At 33.9% G+C, this 18,784-nt stretch overlaps 1 protein-coding gene across 2 annotated transcripts; it reads right to left on the reverse strand.

Annotated features, from left to right (window-relative positions):
* Window positions 1-4,162: 4,162 nt before the first annotated feature.
* SPARC (secreted protein, acidic, cysteine-rich) lies at window positions 4,163-18,583 on the reverse strand. 2 transcript variants are annotated; one of them, XM_014349651.2, is made up of 6 exons: window positions 18,465-18,583; window positions 9,966-10,044; window positions 9,685-9,882; window positions 8,292-8,510; window positions 6,580-6,930; window positions 4,163-4,608 (listed from the first exon to the last, which is right to left on the reverse strand). In XM_014349651.2, the coding sequence occupies exons 2-6, from the start codon at window positions 10,035-10,037 to the stop codon at window positions 4,549-4,551; spliced, it is 900 nt and encodes a 299-aa protein (XP_014205137.2). In that variant the 5' UTR covers window positions 10,038-10,044; window positions 18,465-18,583; the 3' UTR covers window positions 4,163-4,548. The 2 variants fall into 2 exon arrangements, with proteins under 2 accessions (XP_014205137.2, XP_089447340.1); XM_089591214.1 differs by lacking the exon at window positions 18,465-18,583 and adding an exon at window positions 17,909-18,201.
* Window positions 18,584-18,784: the final 201 nt, after the last annotated feature.

Genomic DNA, 18,784 nt, shown 5'->3' on the forward strand with positions numbered 1-18,784 from the left:
ATTATACTAGACTTTTTTCATGACTTTAAGATGGCATATTAAAAAAATAGTATGACAATTTTGATACTCACTATAAACATTCATACCCCCTATTTTTATTATTAAGTAAGAATTAGTAACAATTTATGTGAAGTTATGTTAAATTTCTGTAGGTAGCTATTAAAAAAAAGACAATTTAATACAGGATATTAAAATTTTTTAGAATGAAGTTTGATAAAAGCATGTATTAAAATTGATGAAACTTAACTGAAAATGAAATTTGGCTATTAATTATCAATATTCGTAAGAAATTTTTATTACCTGTTAAGGGTGCTCCAGCGGGAGGAATTAGGAGGTCACAGGTAGCTTAATTGATAGATAAAAACACGCTGATTCCAACGGAGTACCGACATGTCCTTATTTACCCCTCTATAATCGTGGAAAATTTTGAGATATTTGCTCTCAAAGTTCGTACATTATACATAGCCTCTCATGGAGCAACGTGAAAACATGGGTATTTTCTAATAATAATCGAGGAGTTACATATCAGGACTGTAATTGTTTTATAGAAAAACATCTCAGCTTTCAGATGGTACCTTCAAAAATATAGGTAAGCCTGGAAATATTTGAGATAGAGGTAAAACGGTACAGTTATTGACTCTTACTACTTTTTTAATCGTGTTCTCCTATGGATTACTTACACTTTTTTTTTTTTAATAGAACATTGAAAAAATTTTAACTGCAATTATTTTTTATTTTATCACAAATTGCGTCACTAATTTGAATATTTGAAGTAACTCTTACTTTATTATTTACACTCATAGATAATAATAAAGTGATACCATTTGTAGGATCTTTTTTATATGCATCTGCTAATACTTCTGTTGATATCGATTCTTTGGCCATTTTAAAAATTATCTTATCATTAATAATACCTTTTAATACACTTAATTTTTTTTTGTTATCATCAATTACTTTTTTATTTCTTTTTTGCTGTTGCAAAATCATTTCAGCATCCTGCAAATCTTGATGACTCTTACAGTTTTTATAACACAAAAAAACTAATTCTAAATAAAACGCTCTGTATGTGACAGAAGCTGCTGTTTGTTTACCATAGGTACGGACACATCATATATATAGATGATGGTGCTCGCATATATATACAAGTATATATAGATATATACTCACAGCAGTGATACCAACTAACCGAATAGTTTTCAGGTTGGTACCAGTGCTCACTGGAGCCCCCTTACGTAAATTCTTAAATGTAGGAGACGTTTCTTCAAAAAATTCTGAAGTTTATTAGCATTTCTTACAATAATTTAGATTCAATTTTATAATTATGTAACCGAAATGAGGCAACAAAAGTTAAATATATGCTAAATTTAGTAAAATTCAGTAAATGTGTCAAGATTTAAATTACTCAATGTATGAAGTTCAACAAGTAGTATTTTGAAAATACATTTTAAAGATAAATATCATAATACATATACTTTTTCTTATACGGTTTATATTTTTTATATTGATTTTAAAATACAAACTTATAATTTTTGAATACGTCAATGTATTGAATTTCTATTACTGAGTCCGTAAAAACGTATTTTTTATTAAAATAAGAGGTAAACATTTTTTAAATATTATACATTTTTAAAAAATTATAATTTCTGTTAAAAAATACTTCAATACAAGGACAATTATAAAAACAATTAATATTTAAGTTGATAACCTATAAGCTTGAGTTTGAATATTGAAATTGAGAATTGAAAGATTGTATTTTAAACATAAAATTTTCTATATACACTTCAATTTTGATGAACTAGCATATTAGTTTTGCTCATTACTATATAGGACTACTTCTACAAATTATTTTAAAATATTGAAATTTATTTATATTTTGAACGTGAAATTCAAAAAATATTAATCATTTAGTAACTTGAACATATCAAGACACAAAAAATTAAAAATTAACAAAAAAAAATTATTTAAACTTTTTTAAATTAAGCAAATTTTTATATTTTCATGGATCAACACGAAGTAGTAATTTATTAAATACATAATTGTACAAGCTTTTGTCTCTCTCACGCATGTTCAAGTTTAGGTGAGCTGCTAAGGTGTTGGGTTACGGTTCACGGTGCAAGAGATCGGAGGTTCGAAACCCCGCTCCCACGTTCATTAATCTATCCTTTTTTTCTGTTTCAGTCATAATATACTTAGGTATTTCAATATTAATATAAATAATCAAATGCGAATTTTATTAACTAGTTTTTACTTAATTACCCATAAGATATAGATATATAAACATATATATAACACAATACATTATTAATAGTTGAAGAATTAAGTGATTCTTGATTTTCATGACATACGTCGATGCATAATTAATAAAAAATTCATTAAAGCCCGTAGGTCTGCTTACAGCTATCAACAATTACATAAATGAACAAAAAGAATTATTTGTCATTAACAATTTAATATTATTTTACATTTAATTTGTGATATATTTAACGATTTTCATTTACCGCGTTTTTGCTTATAAAACTATAACTGTTAAGCTAAAAACGTTGCAACTATTATATCAAATTTACCTTATAAACATGAAACATTTTTAAAACACAGTAAGGTAAAAGTACGTATTATGGATACAAATTTCGATTGTTACGTTTCATCGACCAATATTAAATAAAAAAATAGTCATATGTCCATAATTTTTGGTTTTAACAGAAGCGCTATGCTCTTCTGAACAAATTAACATTTTTGAAATGAAATTTAGATGTAAAAAAATAATTTTATAAGCAAATATTGACACGATCAAAATGTCCATAACTATGAAATAGCTAAAAAGTTGTATCCATATTTATGAGACACAAGTCCCAATTATGAAATTTACATGTTAATTAAATGGGCTCGTGCGTTTCATAAATAGGAACATCACATATTGCAGGTTATGTTTCAAACTGTCCGTATTATGAAAACCGGATTCGTAATAATATATTTTTCAATATAATAATGTTTGAAATTGTTTACTATTTTTGTTAATTTGATACGGTAGTATTATAGAGATTCTTCAGTATATTTTATTTTTATTATTAGAATTTTCATGATTATTTAATCTTGAGTTTTCATAATATGGGCACGTTTCATATTACGTACTTTTACCTTATAAGGACATTTTTTTCATTACTACTTTTTAAATTTTAATAATTTTTTTCATGCACATACTTCTTTATTTTGAAAGATATGGTTTTTAACTACTGTACAAACGATTATTACTTTTACATACTGATACCTAAATAATTGATACTCTTTTTTGTTAACTTTCTAGACATATTTTTTAAAATTACACTATTCTATTGATATTAACCTCAAAAACTACATATTAAATTTTAATTTTGTGTTCTTAAACTTTACTGTTAATTTTTAATTTCATTTCAAAACCGCTTATGAAATTTGCTTCCAACACATAGTTATTAAATTTAATACACATTTTTCTAAGACTATAGTCTTATGTCACCCACAGTCCACTACTTAAATAAGGAATTTAAATTGCAGAACTACACATTGTTAGTGAAGAATATGATGGAAAGACACACTATTGTTAATTTGAATATTTTTTTCTAGAAGCAAAATAAAAGTTTAGATTTATTATTGTATGAGCTAGTCTACATTGATCATTTGATCTACCTATATATATACGCATACTACAAATTACAAACTGGTATCTTTACTGTCCTTGTATGTACATACTTACCAATAGGGGTATTAGAGATCTCCAAATTATGAAAGTCAAACAACTGCCCCTATAAACTACCCTGTTTTGGTATTTTTGTCTATGATTTCAGCATTGAAATGGCATCACGACAATAACAGGTTTGGACTGGCAACAAAACAAGATCAAACCTGCACAACAGGGATACATACTTTTTACCAGACATAGAGAGATGCCTATACGTGACTATACCAGCACGACTCCTCTGGGCCCAAAGTACTTTTCTGCCCCATAGGGCCAAAAGTGATTACAAGAGCAGTGTGGCCAGAGGGTGCAAAGCAGCAGGTGGACTTGGTGGTACCCATGGTAAGAAAATGGTATGATTCTTGAGAAGCTCATTTGAATGAGCTTTGAGTATTTTTTACATAATATTGTTCCACAGGCATGATTTGAAAAGAGTTAAGAAAGAATTTGTCCTTTGTATCGAAAAAAAATCTTATTGCAAAACTGTATTTTTCTCCGTCTTTATATTATTTATAATCTGTCAAACTATTCCATACAGCAGTAAAAGTTTTCGTGTCAAAAATTACATGTAATAAAAATTTTAATTCACACCGTATAAAATATTTTAAAACATCTAGAAAAAAATATGTATAGTGTAAATATGCATATGAGTTGGATATAAAATAAATATAAATGTAATCACATCTTATGTATAGACTAACATAATATGACATACTCGAGTATTATAAAAATAGCACTTATAAAATTGTAAATGTTTGTGCATATATATAATTATTATAGAAATAAGCACAAAAATATACGAATTTGAATTTTTCTCAGACATGAAAATATTGTCCTTGTTAGTGGTCAAGATCTCCAGCAGCTTCTGCTATATGATCGCACTGCTCCTCCAAGGTATCCTAGAAAACAGATGAAAATAGATTTATTACATTCATTAATACTTAGTTCGTAAAAAATTTAGATATTTGGTTAGTTTATGATATTAAAAATCTACTTAATATGAGTATAAATTATATTGAACGTAAGTATAAGTTATGGTATTGGCCTTGAGGGCGATTCCGAAATCGCACCCCCACTGGGCACTTTAAGAACGATTGGTCGTGATTAGAAAAGGACAGTACTATGAATTGATTTCCACATGCTTGTAGAAAAGCAACATTTAAGGGTTGGCCACCTGGTGAATGGAGCTGGAAGCTCAATTTCATAATAATCACCTTTTCTAATCACGGCCAATCGTTCTAAAAGTGCCCAGTGGGGGCGCGATTTGGCCAATAGTAAAAATTATTCTCAAATAAGTTTAAATGCGATCCTCATACATGTGTATCACATATAACGTTTTAAAAACCACGAAATTTCCAGTTTGAAATGCGCGAAAAACGTATGTTTTTTTTTTTTGTAAGAAAAAATGACTTCTACATTTATTATAAGTAACAATTCGACTATAAATGGTACCCTGGTTGATTGTTCTTAGCAATTGTTTTAGCAATGGTAGTATATTTTTTCATTTATTTAAAAAATAGTAAAACTACCATAAAATAGTTTGGTTTCTCACTTGATGTAATATCATCAAGATTTTACTACATCTACTGAATCGACTAATTACTTATATAAAATTTTAGGCAAAAAAACGTTTCAACAACTTCATTATGAATTTTTGTAAAATGCTATGAAGTTTTGATAGCAGCGATTTCAAAACGTTGTGATGATTTTGTTTTATTGTAAGTACGTAAGGTATAATTTATCATGACTCTTGAGTTAAAGGCGTGAGTAAATTGGACTTTTATTTCAATTTCTACATTTTAAGCAAGGAGAGCAAACATTATTAATGAAAGTACTCTCACAAAATTTTTGAGCTTAGGAAATATTCAATAGGAAAATTTTCAAAAATGATTTTCTAAAGTTTCATTTTATTTCTAAGTTTTTGTAGATGACATAACATGTTATTCGGATGGGATTTTACATGGATTATGGACATTTCTATTCACATTTCAGATAATATTTTTTCATGAAGCCGAATGAGTTATATAGGTTTCAAGTTCAAATATGTTTCAAACCGTACGAGCTTAAATTCTTTTGCAGGTTTTTTATCAATTTCTAGTCATGATCAAAGTTAGTTTTATTTTTTTTTTGCGAGGTATGCATTATTTAACTAAGAGATGATGTGGCTAGAAAATTAAAAATATTGTATGCATAGTATCCTAGATCCAATAAAATGGCTAATGAGTTTATTTTTGAAAAAAATGCGTTTGAAATTGCTGAGTCTTTGTAAATCCAAGACGTACCTACTTATAGCTCTGTTTCCGCCAATTTTATTGATATAGTAAGATAAAAATATCTTGAGAACTAAGGTTTTCTCAAAATTGATAAAAAAGTAATTTATTGTCTTCTGCATTCATTAAACTTTTGTTCCCTTCGATAAACAATTTACTGCGTTTTTTAGCTATTCCACTTTATTTAATTGTTTGAGACGTGACTAAGTGATCTAATTATTGTAAAAATGCGTATAGCCAATAGATTTTATTGGGTATATATTCCACTGGGACTATGGCCCCTGGATTGGTACTGTTACAAATGACATAACCACTCTAAAGCATTAATTTTTGATGAGTCTTTTATCGTGATTATGACGACTGACCTCATTTGAAAGTTTAAGGAGTACAATATCGAGTACTATTGAAAAATTTTCAATTTACTCAACACAAAAGAACGAATGAACAAAATGTAGGTAGACATTGGTAGACTGGCATAGATGTATACGTAAAAAATAATAACAAAAAGAAATTAGATATACATATAGATATTATAAAACAGTAAGTAGATGTGAATATTTAATTGGTATTTGGTATAAGTGAGTATGATATTGTATGTACCTCTTCGAGCTCAAGGCACTTTCCCCATTCCTTGAGCGTGATCTTGTGATCGTTATCGGCGTCGCAAGAGTCGAGGAAGGGCGCGATGCAGTGCTCGAGGGCCATGAGGGGCGCGCGGATCGGGAAGAGCTCGTGCCTCGAGACGGACCGGTCGTGGGGGTGCCCGTCGAGGTCACACCACTTCCAGATGGCGGCGTTCGTCCAGCGCAGGGTGTGGTTCGACTCGGCTTCGCGCTGCATCTTCAAGTAGTAGTGCGGCAGTTCTTGACGATCGGCCAGGTCGCGCATTATGTTGAACAGCCAGTCGCGCATACGCCGCGGGAAGTCGGCCCTATCCTCCTCCTTGCACGCCTGTCAATGACAACCATTTGCTCATGTATTATTCGACTATAAGTTTTCATTTTATTTCATTCAAAAAAAAAAAAAAAAAAATTCAACCATTTACTGTTTAACCATACGATTATATTATAATCGTTAGCACAACCGCACTTTAGATTTGCGTTATTGAGTATCGTTATAAATACATGTAGGTAAGTTTGTTTTTTTACTCGTTTAAAAATATTACACATTTTTTTTTTCATTAAAGAATTTTTCAATTAAAAAAAAACAGTATTTTACTGCGTGGGTGATTAATACGTATAGTAAATTAAAATTTTCTTCTTACTTATCCCGTATGTTACGTAGAAATTAACTTACTGTAGTACTTTAACTTTGCCAATTTGATCAGAGATAGATAATTATTTTAAATGCTGTACCTATATTCAGTATTCATGAGTACAAAATGTTTAAGAACAAACTTTTTTTTTAAATAATGCCCATACGCATACCTAAAAATACTTTTCAGTTTATAAATGCATCCTAAAGTGTATATGTGTGTGTGCATGTGTGTGTGTGTTTGTGCTCTAAAACAAAAAGTTGATATACAAGTACCCATACTTGCTTGGAATCATTCGAAGCTCACAGTGATGTAGCCGACATATAGAACTCAGTCAACTATAATACTGTCCATCGCTAGAGTAATCTTAATTGATTATACATCGATTTAAAATTATTTTACGATGATTAATTGCGTTTGACTATTTATCAACATTTGGACAGTCATTACGAGGGGAGAAAATCAATATTATCATGAGACTAGTGACGCGATTTCGTCTGATGATTCTTGCTTATTGTATACGTGAATTTTTTCCCCGAGTGTTTTACTATTCGGATTTTACGGAAATTTGCCATGAGATTCCATGTGTTGCATGTGAGCAAAAACTAAAATATTTATAAATTTGAAAGACCACGGAAAGTTAATTTAATCTTTTTGGATTAAATAACTTCTGGTTGCATCAAATTTTATTTATACCTGAACGGTAATTCTCGTATTCTTACGTATTTCATCAATTTTTTTTTTTTTTATCTAAGTGAACAGACACTGAGGAGTCTTAAAAATAATCCACGATTAAAAGTTACTCTCCTCTTATTTGCAGTCTCCAATTGGTAATCAATAATCATGTTACAAGCAAATGATATGTTATGTAAATACTATAAAAAGAAATAAAATTGAAAAAAAAATTCGATAAAAATGTTGTTTAAAAGTATTTTTATCAAGTCCAATGATAAAAAAAAAAAAAATAATGAACAGCTGTTCTGGTGGTTTCTGTCATTATTACAATTTGGATGTACCTACAGTGGAAACATAAAACAGTTTGATCCAATTAACTTACGGGCATCTGTTTGCATTCCCCGTAGTACTCGATGTGTACATGCTGGTAATCTGGACCTTTACAGCGTTGGTCGTTGGTATCGCAGAAACATCTGGCCTGATAGACCTCGCAGTCGCTACCGAAAGTCTCGTTGTAGTTTGTGCACACGCGCCTCCGCGGGTCAACCTCTTCGTCGCATTTCTCGATGCAGACGCACTTGGCCTCTCGTTCTTCTGACAACTGAGTCATCGATCGTTCATATTATAATAGTGGGCTAGGAGAATTTTTGAAACCGATTGTAATTAGTTACTATGGTTTTTTTTAATTTTGAATTTGTTTTTTTTTTTTTTCACTTGTATCGAACCAACGTTTGAGTTATTAAATACGCTTGAAATCGTAAAATATTATTTGTAATTTTACGGTAGTAAAGAGACAATTTTTTCCATTTAATATGAGAAGAAAAGAACTATTTTCCAGTTAAGTACGGACAAATTTGCGGTACCGCACTCTAGCTAATTTATTATTTTCTTCAATTTTTTGTATTTTTCTTGTAGGTAACACTCATTACAATGCAACTATCAGAATTTCCATATTTTAACAGTGTCACATTACCACCGTTGCATGATATAAAAATTACCGTAGTGCGTTCCACGTTTACCTACTAAATTGAAAATATTTTTAAAGAGTACGGCGGAGGGTTTATCGTTTCAGAAAATGAAAGAACCATATTTCTATTTCTGCAGACTACGCAAGTCCGTTAAACTCTCGCGTATCACATATTTCAAAAGTCGTGCTAAAAGTACCGCACCACCTCTATGGAAATCGATAAAACGTGTTCGAACTGTACACAACCCTAAAAATAATTTTAGGATATCAGTGGTTGTCAAATACACGTCGTGCCCTCTGCTTTCTTTTGATTTAAAAATTTTATTGCTAACAGTAACCTTACGAATAATTGATAATAATTTAGAGGTTTTTTCGACACCAAAATTTTCAATAACAAATTAAAAGCATTTTGTTATTTATTAATTATTTTGAATACGTTGTGCTTACAACGTTTCTGTTACAATAATCATCGGTTTCTAGAACCACAAGCTTGTTTTTTTTCGGTTGGTCTTTGGTTGGCACCCCTACTCGATTGATCGGTTGAGCGCATACTTATAGTTAATCAGCTGATAACGATTTTTCGTAATAGTTTCGTGGGCCCCAGACTACGTGCTTGAATCGAATAACGTGCGCTGGAATCTGCTTGGTTAGTCAAACAAGTAGGAGCACCAACCAAAGAATAGAGCCAAAGTTGGCAACTGCTTTTATTTCATTCTTTGCCACGCGAAGCGAAGAATTTATTTCCGTACTCTATACAGACAATATTGACGGGGGAAAAACGTTTGATGCTTCAGTTTTATCGTGTTACCTTACAGACGCGTCCAGCCCCGCAGTGCTTGTGCAAACACGGGTCCTCCTGTTCCAACGGCACGGCCTTTTCGGCCGATCGATTCTCAGACGAAGCGGCTTCCTCGGCGACCTCGTCTGCCTCGAGCATATTCATCACGTCGTCTTGAGCCGTCGCCTCCGTCGTTGTGGTTGTTCGACGGCGATGCTTCTTTTTTTTCTGCGTCACAAATTCAGCACATAAATCATGGGCATTTTTTACACGGCATTTCCGTGGAAAAGACCGATAATTCAAATTCCTACCTCGGCAGAGGCATCGTGGATCAGCAAGAGCGCCACGATCAACAGACACACCAGAAGCTGTTTTGTCCCCATTTTGTTTCTGGACAATTCAAAAGTAAATACACCTTACTTTAATTGTAAATGAAAAAGGGAAAAGTCAAAGTATACGATTTTTAAAGCATGATTGAGATGCAGAAATCAAAATATTACAGATACATCGTGGCGAGCGGTACGCGGAAAACTTTGCGGCTTCCGATAACGGACAGAGCAAGTTAGTCTATAGTGACTGATAAGGGCCATAAATTGTCTATTCGTCATGAGACGCGACTTCTAGCACCGAAGAGTCCTTACAAAAGTAAATGAAGTGGCCAAAGTAGAAACTAAAACCTCTATTATTTTACGTGTTCAAAAAAAAACCGCGAAAATTTAGCGACATTCTACAATGTAAAAAAGCATCATGCGGCAATAACTGGACCTAAAACCTCTCCCACGCGTCTCATGACGGATATATTTATGTCTGGACCAAAGAGGGCGATTTTTCCGAGTTTCTTGTCATTTTGTGCAACGACCACGTTATCGCGTGCAATATTTACATTCTCGGGAGAGCTCGATTGGCTCCTTCCTCCCCCGGCCAATGAATAGTAATTGCACGAAACGCCGCGAGTTAGGAGAAAAAGCCTGACCGCGGCGCTTTTGTATACTTTAACGTCATGTGCAAGATAAGCGCGGCCTGTGCCTTTCGACGGCGGCCGAGTTTGCGCAACTGTCCGGCGCGCGTGCCTTAATTGTGTACTTGTACTTAAATTTAGATGGCAAATTTTAAATTGAAGAAATTGCCGAAAAATGAAAATGAGCGTTGGCCTCGTGTACAACTGATTTCGAACGAGCCCCTCGATTTCCGGTTCTACAAGCGTCAGAATGATTTACTGCTCGCGTATTGGCAAAATATTTATTAACAGAAGCGCAAACGTGTCGGATAGTACATCAAAGACAACTTGAAGAACTTTTTTTCCTCTCCGTATAGGCTAATTCTCGGAGTTTGAGTTTGTTTTCCTGGGGTTTCAGAGTTGCTGGAAATTTACAAACATAAATTTATTAACCATATGCCCAAAAAAAAATTTTTTATACCTTTTTAAACTTACGTTAGTTTTAAAAAAATGTAGAAAATAAATTGTTTTTGAGCCTCCAGATATAAGTATACGTTTTATCTATTAATCAACAAGAAAGTGTTTAAAAATACTTTTTTTACGTTGAGCGTTTTTTCTTTCAACTTTGGACGTTTGACGTACTCTCGGTAACGAGAAAAATATGGCGTTCGCCACATAAGTAGTTTGAAAAAATAAAAATAAGAAGCGTTTGTGAAAAAGTTTGTAAGAGAAGCTGTTTTTGTTTTTCATCGTTTCGCATTGAAAATGACTAACACGCGTGTAAAAAGTATTCCCTCGAGCGTACTGCACACAATTTCATGGGGGTAAGCCCCAGCCTTGACTGGTCATAATATGCGTGACACGAATATACCACAAGGCTCTCCCGAGAACGACCGACATCTCGGAGGCCGGATGGACACGAACGCCCACGTGGTGCCAAAGCCGAGATGAGATTCGAAGGCGCGTAAGATCGCGATGGGAGCTCGAAGCCCGAGTATAGAGACGCGGAAACGCTGCCGCGGATCGCAGCCGAGCCGAGCTGCGGCCGGACCGCGGAGGAGTACATCACTTACGCACAAAGCGAGAGCGAATCGGCGAAGCCTCGATGTGTATGATTATACGGAGGTATAGTATGTATACGAGGAATTACGCAAAAAAAAAGACATTTCCGTGGTCCAGAGGATTATTTTCACAGGGTACGTCTCCTTTCACTGGATCTGTGACCCGATAACCCAAAACCCTTCGAAGTTATTTAAATTGGTACATTTTTAGGGAATTTTGGTACACCTTGTAGTTGAGCCAAAGTTTTTCAAAGTTCCAAAAAATGGCGTACTTGCTGGAAAATTATGGGCTTTAAAAAATTAGTAGTCAAATTTCCAAATGACTATAAGCTTCAAGAATTTTTTAGCACTGAAGTTCTGAAAAAATTTATTACGTTACAAAAATTTTAGTGAATCCAGTATTGAGATTTTTTCAGCAATTTCTTATAAATGATGAAGGAAAAAAGGAAAAAACAATTGTTGCAATGATTACATTGTTAAATGTATCTCGTGAAAAAAAAATATTTATCTCTAAACCCTGAAAATCTTTTTTTATTTAATTCTTCTTTTTTGAAGAATCACTCATATTTATGTGCAAGTGTACGTGCCCTGTGGGCGCAGGAACTGCTTTACTCGCGTTGCGAGGATGCCGATAAGCTACAGCTGCAGTGGTGTATACTCCGAAAGCGTCTCGGCCAACGATGACCTCGATAAGTACTCGCTTCCACCAAGGCAGTCGCCATTTTTCTCTCTTCTTTGTTTTTACAGGAAGAGTCAGCTGCGTGCTGATCTCTGTGCCATAAGCGCAGATAGTGTACAGGCAGGGTTCGTTTTTCGGAATGGCACATCTTATCGCTCACAGCAAAAAACGTTTGAAAACAAAACAAACTAGTCGGTTGTAAAAACGTTTTGAAAACGTCGAAAATTTTCGCAGCATCTTGGGACTAAAAATCACTCGAGAATACTCTTATGCGTGCATTTTTTATCTTACTGGAGTGTCGATTTCTTTGTTACGTCGTGGATGACATCCACTAAACATAGTTTCACTTACTGCTGTTCAATTAGTATAATGTTGCTTAGTCCTCCAATTTAAATTTAGGTGTTGCCATCCAGATTGTGGCTTTGTTGCGCAATACTGCGTCAGTAAGGTCGCGTGATTGTTCACAATGAGCACGAGAACCATGGTGATATCATTTTGTCTTCCTTGCACTCGCACCCATGAGTTAGGTCACGTGACTGAGGAACATTGCCGGACACAGCCCATAACAACGAAATGGTCCACCATTTACAAGTAGATCAGTGCGTAAAGATTCGAGAAATGGCTTTTAGTCACCAACCGCAGTGGAAATTTTTATTTTTGTTTTGTTTGAAATCGTTATTGCATTTTTCTGCAACCTTTTTTTAGAACACTTAAAAATTTTTCAACATTTTCCAACTGCTGTACTATTCGGGATGTGCATTAAGATCTGTAAGAAATAATGAGATAGAACGAACCACAATTGGAAACAAATATTGTCTCATATTGGAATTAGTGTGTTTATTGCTAAGCCTGGTTAACACGAAATGACATTCTGGACACACACCCTTTATTTTCACCCTTGAAAAAAGTACTCCAAATGTAGAGGTTGCACACAAAACAAGCAAAATTCGATTTTCCTGATGACATGATGTTTTAACTGCAACTCAGTTTGGAACGAAAATTAAATTTATATTAGAAACAAGGCTCAAATTTAGCGTGATACAGTATATATAGTTACAAACGTTGATGGGGTCGAAAGACAGTTAGACGAACAACAAAGATTAATTTGCCTCTATTTGCTTTAACGATGGTCGATTCGTTTCGTTTAGTCCGAAATATACAAAATATCTGCAACTTTCGACTTGATCGACACTTTTAATTCACCATCAGAGCTCAAATCAAAGGTAGTTCAAAATTTATTATAGAGTACTTATACGTCAAAACAAAGAGTGTTTGTTTGGTGAACCCAGTGGGCCAGACTCAACACATAAATTTCCAAAGGGTATGTGATATAGTTCGAAGTGTCGTCATCTGTCTCTCCTACATTCGTGTGAAAATATAACCTTCGGCTGTTTTTCTACGGTTATCAACTTATTTGTTGTCTTACAGCCACCCACGAATTCTTTCGTAAAATTCAATCATTGGATATTTTTGTAATAGACAAAAAATATGAATAAAAGTTCACACTCACTATACGATGTAATTTATTAAGGCACAAAAAAATATGTTTTCTCTATAAGCATCAGTGTAAGGTGTAAAAAAAATATATTTAATGAAAAAAAAAAATCACCATTCATTTACTTAGCCGTGCGCAGAGTTTCATAAATATAAGTATGTCAGCATGGTATTAATTGAGGATGTAACTATACCTTAAAATCTGGAAGGTGTGACCCACCAAAACATTAATTTGTTTTTTGAATCTCGTATCGCGGTACCTTGTGATTTTTCTGATGTTTCGATTACGTGCACTGGACTACCTCAGCCTCCCCAACGGACACTCTCCTTCCTCCGACCAGCGGAGACGTTACTAATAAAAGCCTCCGTTGAAATAAAAATCCAAGATTAAAATCCGAGTTTTATCACTTTTTAAGCGAGGTGGTTGTGAAACCACGCCGACTAGTTGCGGCTGCAAACGAGCCTCAACGACAATTCCAATTGGTCGTGAATGTTAAGGGAAGGATGAGGGCAAAAGTGGATTCTTCAATTTGAAACGGCGAATTGAGTCGAATCGCTCGTATCGGCAACGACGTTAGAATCTCTTCCTTCCTTTTTTTTTTTTTTTTTTTTTTTTTTTTTTTTTTTTTTTTTAACTTTGTTACAATCAACGCTTTGTGATAGCGTGGCGAGTGATCTAAAGGGATCGATTTCTGTGGAAATAATTAATTTGAGTGATTTTCTTAAAACATGAAACTGATGAGCTGTGTGCTTTCCTATTGGCGGAAAAAAGTGTAGGTCTTTCAAGAAGCAGTTTTTTTTTCTTTTTTTTTCTTTTTACAGCCACTTCAAGGTACTGATGTAGTCTGTTTGGCTCTGCATTGCTGTGTAACTGACATACATATTTATGCCGATGGTTAAGCGTATACAAGAGTCAACTCAAACCGTGGATGAAGAAAGTGGCAGTTCAAATCGTGGTCCAAGAAGGTATCGCTTAAAATTTTGGGCCAAGATGGTGTCAAATCAAAAGATACTTTTATAGTGATGGCATTGATTTCTTATATGGTTATACTATTATCTTACTAAATACGTCTCCATTCGCAAAACTAATAAAAATAGAGGGATATATTTAAAGAAATGCCAAAAATTGAAAACAACGAATCGATGAATACTAATGGCGTAGTGACGTCCTTTTAAATTAAGATATCATCAAAGGTCACGTGACATATTTCTAATTTTTTGTAGATAAATAGTAGTTATATTTCTCACAGTGTATTAGTTTTTTAAATCAATTGCAAGAAAATTTTTGTAATTACTAACGAAAAGTAGCACAAACTACTGTAAGACATCAATGTTAATACATGTTGATTGAAAAAAAAAAAAATATCTCGGGAACGGCACGCTAAATCTTCAAAAAGCTTTATAAACTTAACTATTTTTTTATGATAAATGGTTAATATGATAAGTTTTTTTTATGTTTATCTTCGTCTGAAAATTTGGACGTGGATGTTTTGACACTATTTTGATACAAGATGGTGTGCATTTAGCTTTACTTATTTTGTCTCGGATTTACTGATTTTGTCTCTAGTGTGAAGTTAAATTTCAATCGAATTTATTGAAACTTTTGGCCTATTTCTAATGTTGATTGCCGGAATTTTTTTTGAATCGTCGATTTGAATCAGCATTTGGGGTTAAATAAAATCAAACTATCTTATTAAAAAATGTTGCTGACTTTGTTTATTATTATTTTTTTTCCTCATTTTATTATTTTCTTACCTACTGAGCTTATGCACACGTATATGAAATAAAGTATAATTTTAGTTTCCCTTTTACTAACTAAAATATTGACAAAAGTATAAAAGTACAAATAGAATAAAAAATCGCGCTAAGCGTATAATACATATGTACTATTTGAGATTGTAGAAAAAAATTTTTATTAAATTTCTTATAAACTAGTTAAGTTTAACTGAGTAAAAATTGCTTTTCAAATCGATTAAAAATATGGTAAAAATTGCTATTCCAGTCGATTGATTTGATCTGACCAGAATGTCGATTCAAATCGATAGATTTCAAATGCCAATCAATACTATTTGAGTCGATTGAAAGTGAAACTGTAAATCCTTTGAACTGATTTTATATATATATATATAAGTGGATTAAAAATGAATCGGCGTAAATTCGTCTACATATTATAGAAGGAGTTGCACTATCGTGGCTGCTTCAAAGAAAATGTAGCAGTTTTTGTCAAATTTTATTTTTGTTACCATGGGTGTACGTCGTGCCCAAAGATACAAAAAAAAAAAAAAAAAAAGACAAAAGTAGAATAGTAGTTTTCATACCAGGCGGTGCACGTCACCAGAGCAAGCACCAGGAGGAACCCTATGTGGTTGCCCTACTTGGGTGCGAACTAGGTGTGGAGACAATTTTTTCTACTGTGGCCCAGTAAACTTACGAGGATGAAAAAAATGTCCAAAGTAGGGAATAGTGCATTACGTCACTAGGTCGCTAAGTACAAACTTGAGAACAAAACAACTGCGTTTGTTGCACATTTGTGCTCGATTTGCGTATTCGCTCTGTGCACAGGTAAAAATTGAAAGTATAGGAGTTCGGCGCTAGCGTCTAACTAATACACGTACCCGCGTAAAAATTTTTACGTTTGGCCAAACTTTCGCCAAAGTTCACATGGTCAACGTTTGGACAAACTTTGGCCAAGCTTGGGCAATGAGAAAATCCCAAACTTGGATTTTCGTTGGAATATTTTACTCAATATTTTTCGTAAGTCATATATGCAGACCAACTAATATCCTGACGTAATAAATTAATTTTTTAGACGTTTGGAAGAACATTTGCTAAACTTGAGTAAAATATTCTAACGAAAATCCAAGTTTGGGATTTTCTCATTGCCCAAGCTTGGCCAAAGTTTGGCCAAACGTTAACCACATGAACTTTTGCGCAAGTTTGGCCAAACTTAGAAATTTTTACGAGGGATATATACCTATTTCAAATTAGGATTTGGTATCAAAGTTCATGCAATTTTGCTGCAATGTAGAGCGAATGTACTATGTCGTCCCAGAAGCGCCATCCCACCACCATGGGTGCAAAGGTCTTGCCGCACTTTGCGCCCTCGGCCAAAATATATGGTTCGCAACTCGGGTGCAAACGTCTACTAACTGTTTTCTTCGGGCCCTGAAGTTGTACTTTGCGCCTATGGTACGATAACTATTCCAAATTCCAAAAGTTCAATACAAAATAGTGTTTTTTGTTTCTTGGTGTATTTTGATGTTGTAAATCATATATCTCATGTCACACGGTAAACTCAACTTATAAATCAAACATTTTACCATTAAAATTAATTCCTCAAAAAATAAAAATGATAAGCAATACGAGTTCTCGTACTAATCATACCCAAGCTATAAATCCAGTATGCTTGAGCAATGAAAAAAAAGTTCGCGTTGGCATTGCCGTTGTACATAGATACCTACATTATATTTAAACCATAAAATCGTTATCTCAGTTAATGAACTAGTTTTCGCTAGCACAACACTGACTCCGTGTCTGAAATACGGAGTAGATGTCATCAAATGGAATATCAAAGTAGGCAGTGAATGTACATCCGCTTCTATTTCCTATACGGACTATCGCGATCAGGATGCAATTTTTTTATCTGAAAAGGGACGCCCACTCGAAAGCTTCGCTGTGTGTCCGTGACTAATACTTCATACGTCACGAAAGAAAGACAAAAATAAAAAAATTTTTATCAAAGCGTGTTCTCAGTTTTTTTTTTTTTTTTTTTTTTTTTTTTTTTTTTTTTTTTTTTTTTTTTTTTTACTAAAAATGTCCATTTTTCTCTCATTGCGTCTGTATTGTCGACACACTTAAGTAAGATCGTTGCGATTTTAAACTCTGCTGCTACTTACAAAGGGTGCGCGGTTACTTTATAACATGTCATTGGTGAAAATAAAACTATAACGGACAACAACATAAAGTATTATGAAAACTGTTAAAAAAACTATAGCTATTAGTTAAAATTCGTAGGTTTTTTTTTACTACTGGCTTTTTACGGTTAATTTATCGACTGAAATCACCACATAAAATTAGCATTACCGAAACATCGTTGAGTGTTGTAAAGTAATGACGTATTTAGACCGATATAGAAGTCAATTCCAATGGGAAAACAAGTGACAAAACTTTTTCTCTGTCTACGCGTAACGAGTTGTTAAAGTACATTTTTCGGTCTCTGCCATCGATTTATTCTCGTTAACTCGAACATGTCAATACTTAAAACAGTTTTTGTCATCGTAGCGATCGTGCCGTTTTGCAAGCACAAGTAATATTAACCCCATTACATAAGTAAAACTCGGCTGAAATCTATTACTCCTGAAGCTCCGGTTCCTTAAAAAAAAATAATCTTTTGAATCCGTCCAAACGACAACATAAACTATTTATAAGTAATGATTACACGACGGGCGGTGATAACATGATCAAATTATCTCTTACACAGACGCTAATGCCAACAGAGTAGTACTTATTTTTCAAGCTGGAGGCGAAAAAAGGGTCTTTCTGATGATTTGCGAGCTATTAAACCGGTGGTGTAGATGAAATGAACGAGTATTGCAGAAAAAAATGAGCCATCGCGAAGAAAGAGTAAAAATCAACAAACCTGAGGGATGCAGCAGCCAACCGCCGGAGCAGTAAGTGGACAGACCGACGGGTTCGCTTGGCCAGCGGAGACTGCGAGATGTCGCCGCGGCTGTACAGAGTACACTGGCCCTACAGTGATCGGGGCGCACAGCGCGTTGGCTTCGTCTTTTTTCCGTTGGACTCCCGCCGTCCCGCGTATAAGCGCGCAAGCACACCGTACATTTTGTTCAAACGTTCGCGTCATGCAGCCTCCTCCGTCCGTTTAGTCGTTTTCGTTGATTTATCCATGTGGTTTTCGTGAGTTTTTACTCGCGCCCTCCTCTCGTACGCGAGCGCGCC

Source organism: Copidosoma floridanum, unplaced genomic scaffold (genome assembly GCF_036245765.1).
Source record: "Copidosoma floridanum isolate Cflo_tuat_1 unplaced genomic scaffold, Cflo_Japanese_pri ptg000013l, whole genome shotgun sequence".
In the NCBI taxonomy this organism is placed as follows: Eukaryota; Metazoa; Arthropoda; class Insecta; order Hymenoptera; family Encyrtidae; genus Copidosoma; species Copidosoma floridanum.

What these genes read in the sequence shown, in the direction of transcription:
- SPARC (XM_089591214.1), bottom strand. An exon ending in TCCACGATGCCTCTGCCGAG is followed by an intron (nt 9,883 to 9,965) that starts GTAGGAATTTGA and finishes TTTGTGACGCAG; the next exon opens with AAAAAAAAGAAGCATCGCCG. An exon ending in GGGCTGGACGCGTCTGTAAG is followed by an intron (nt 8,511 to 9,684) that starts GTAACACGATAA and finishes TCGATGACTCAG; the next exon opens with TTGTCAGAAGAACGAGAGGC.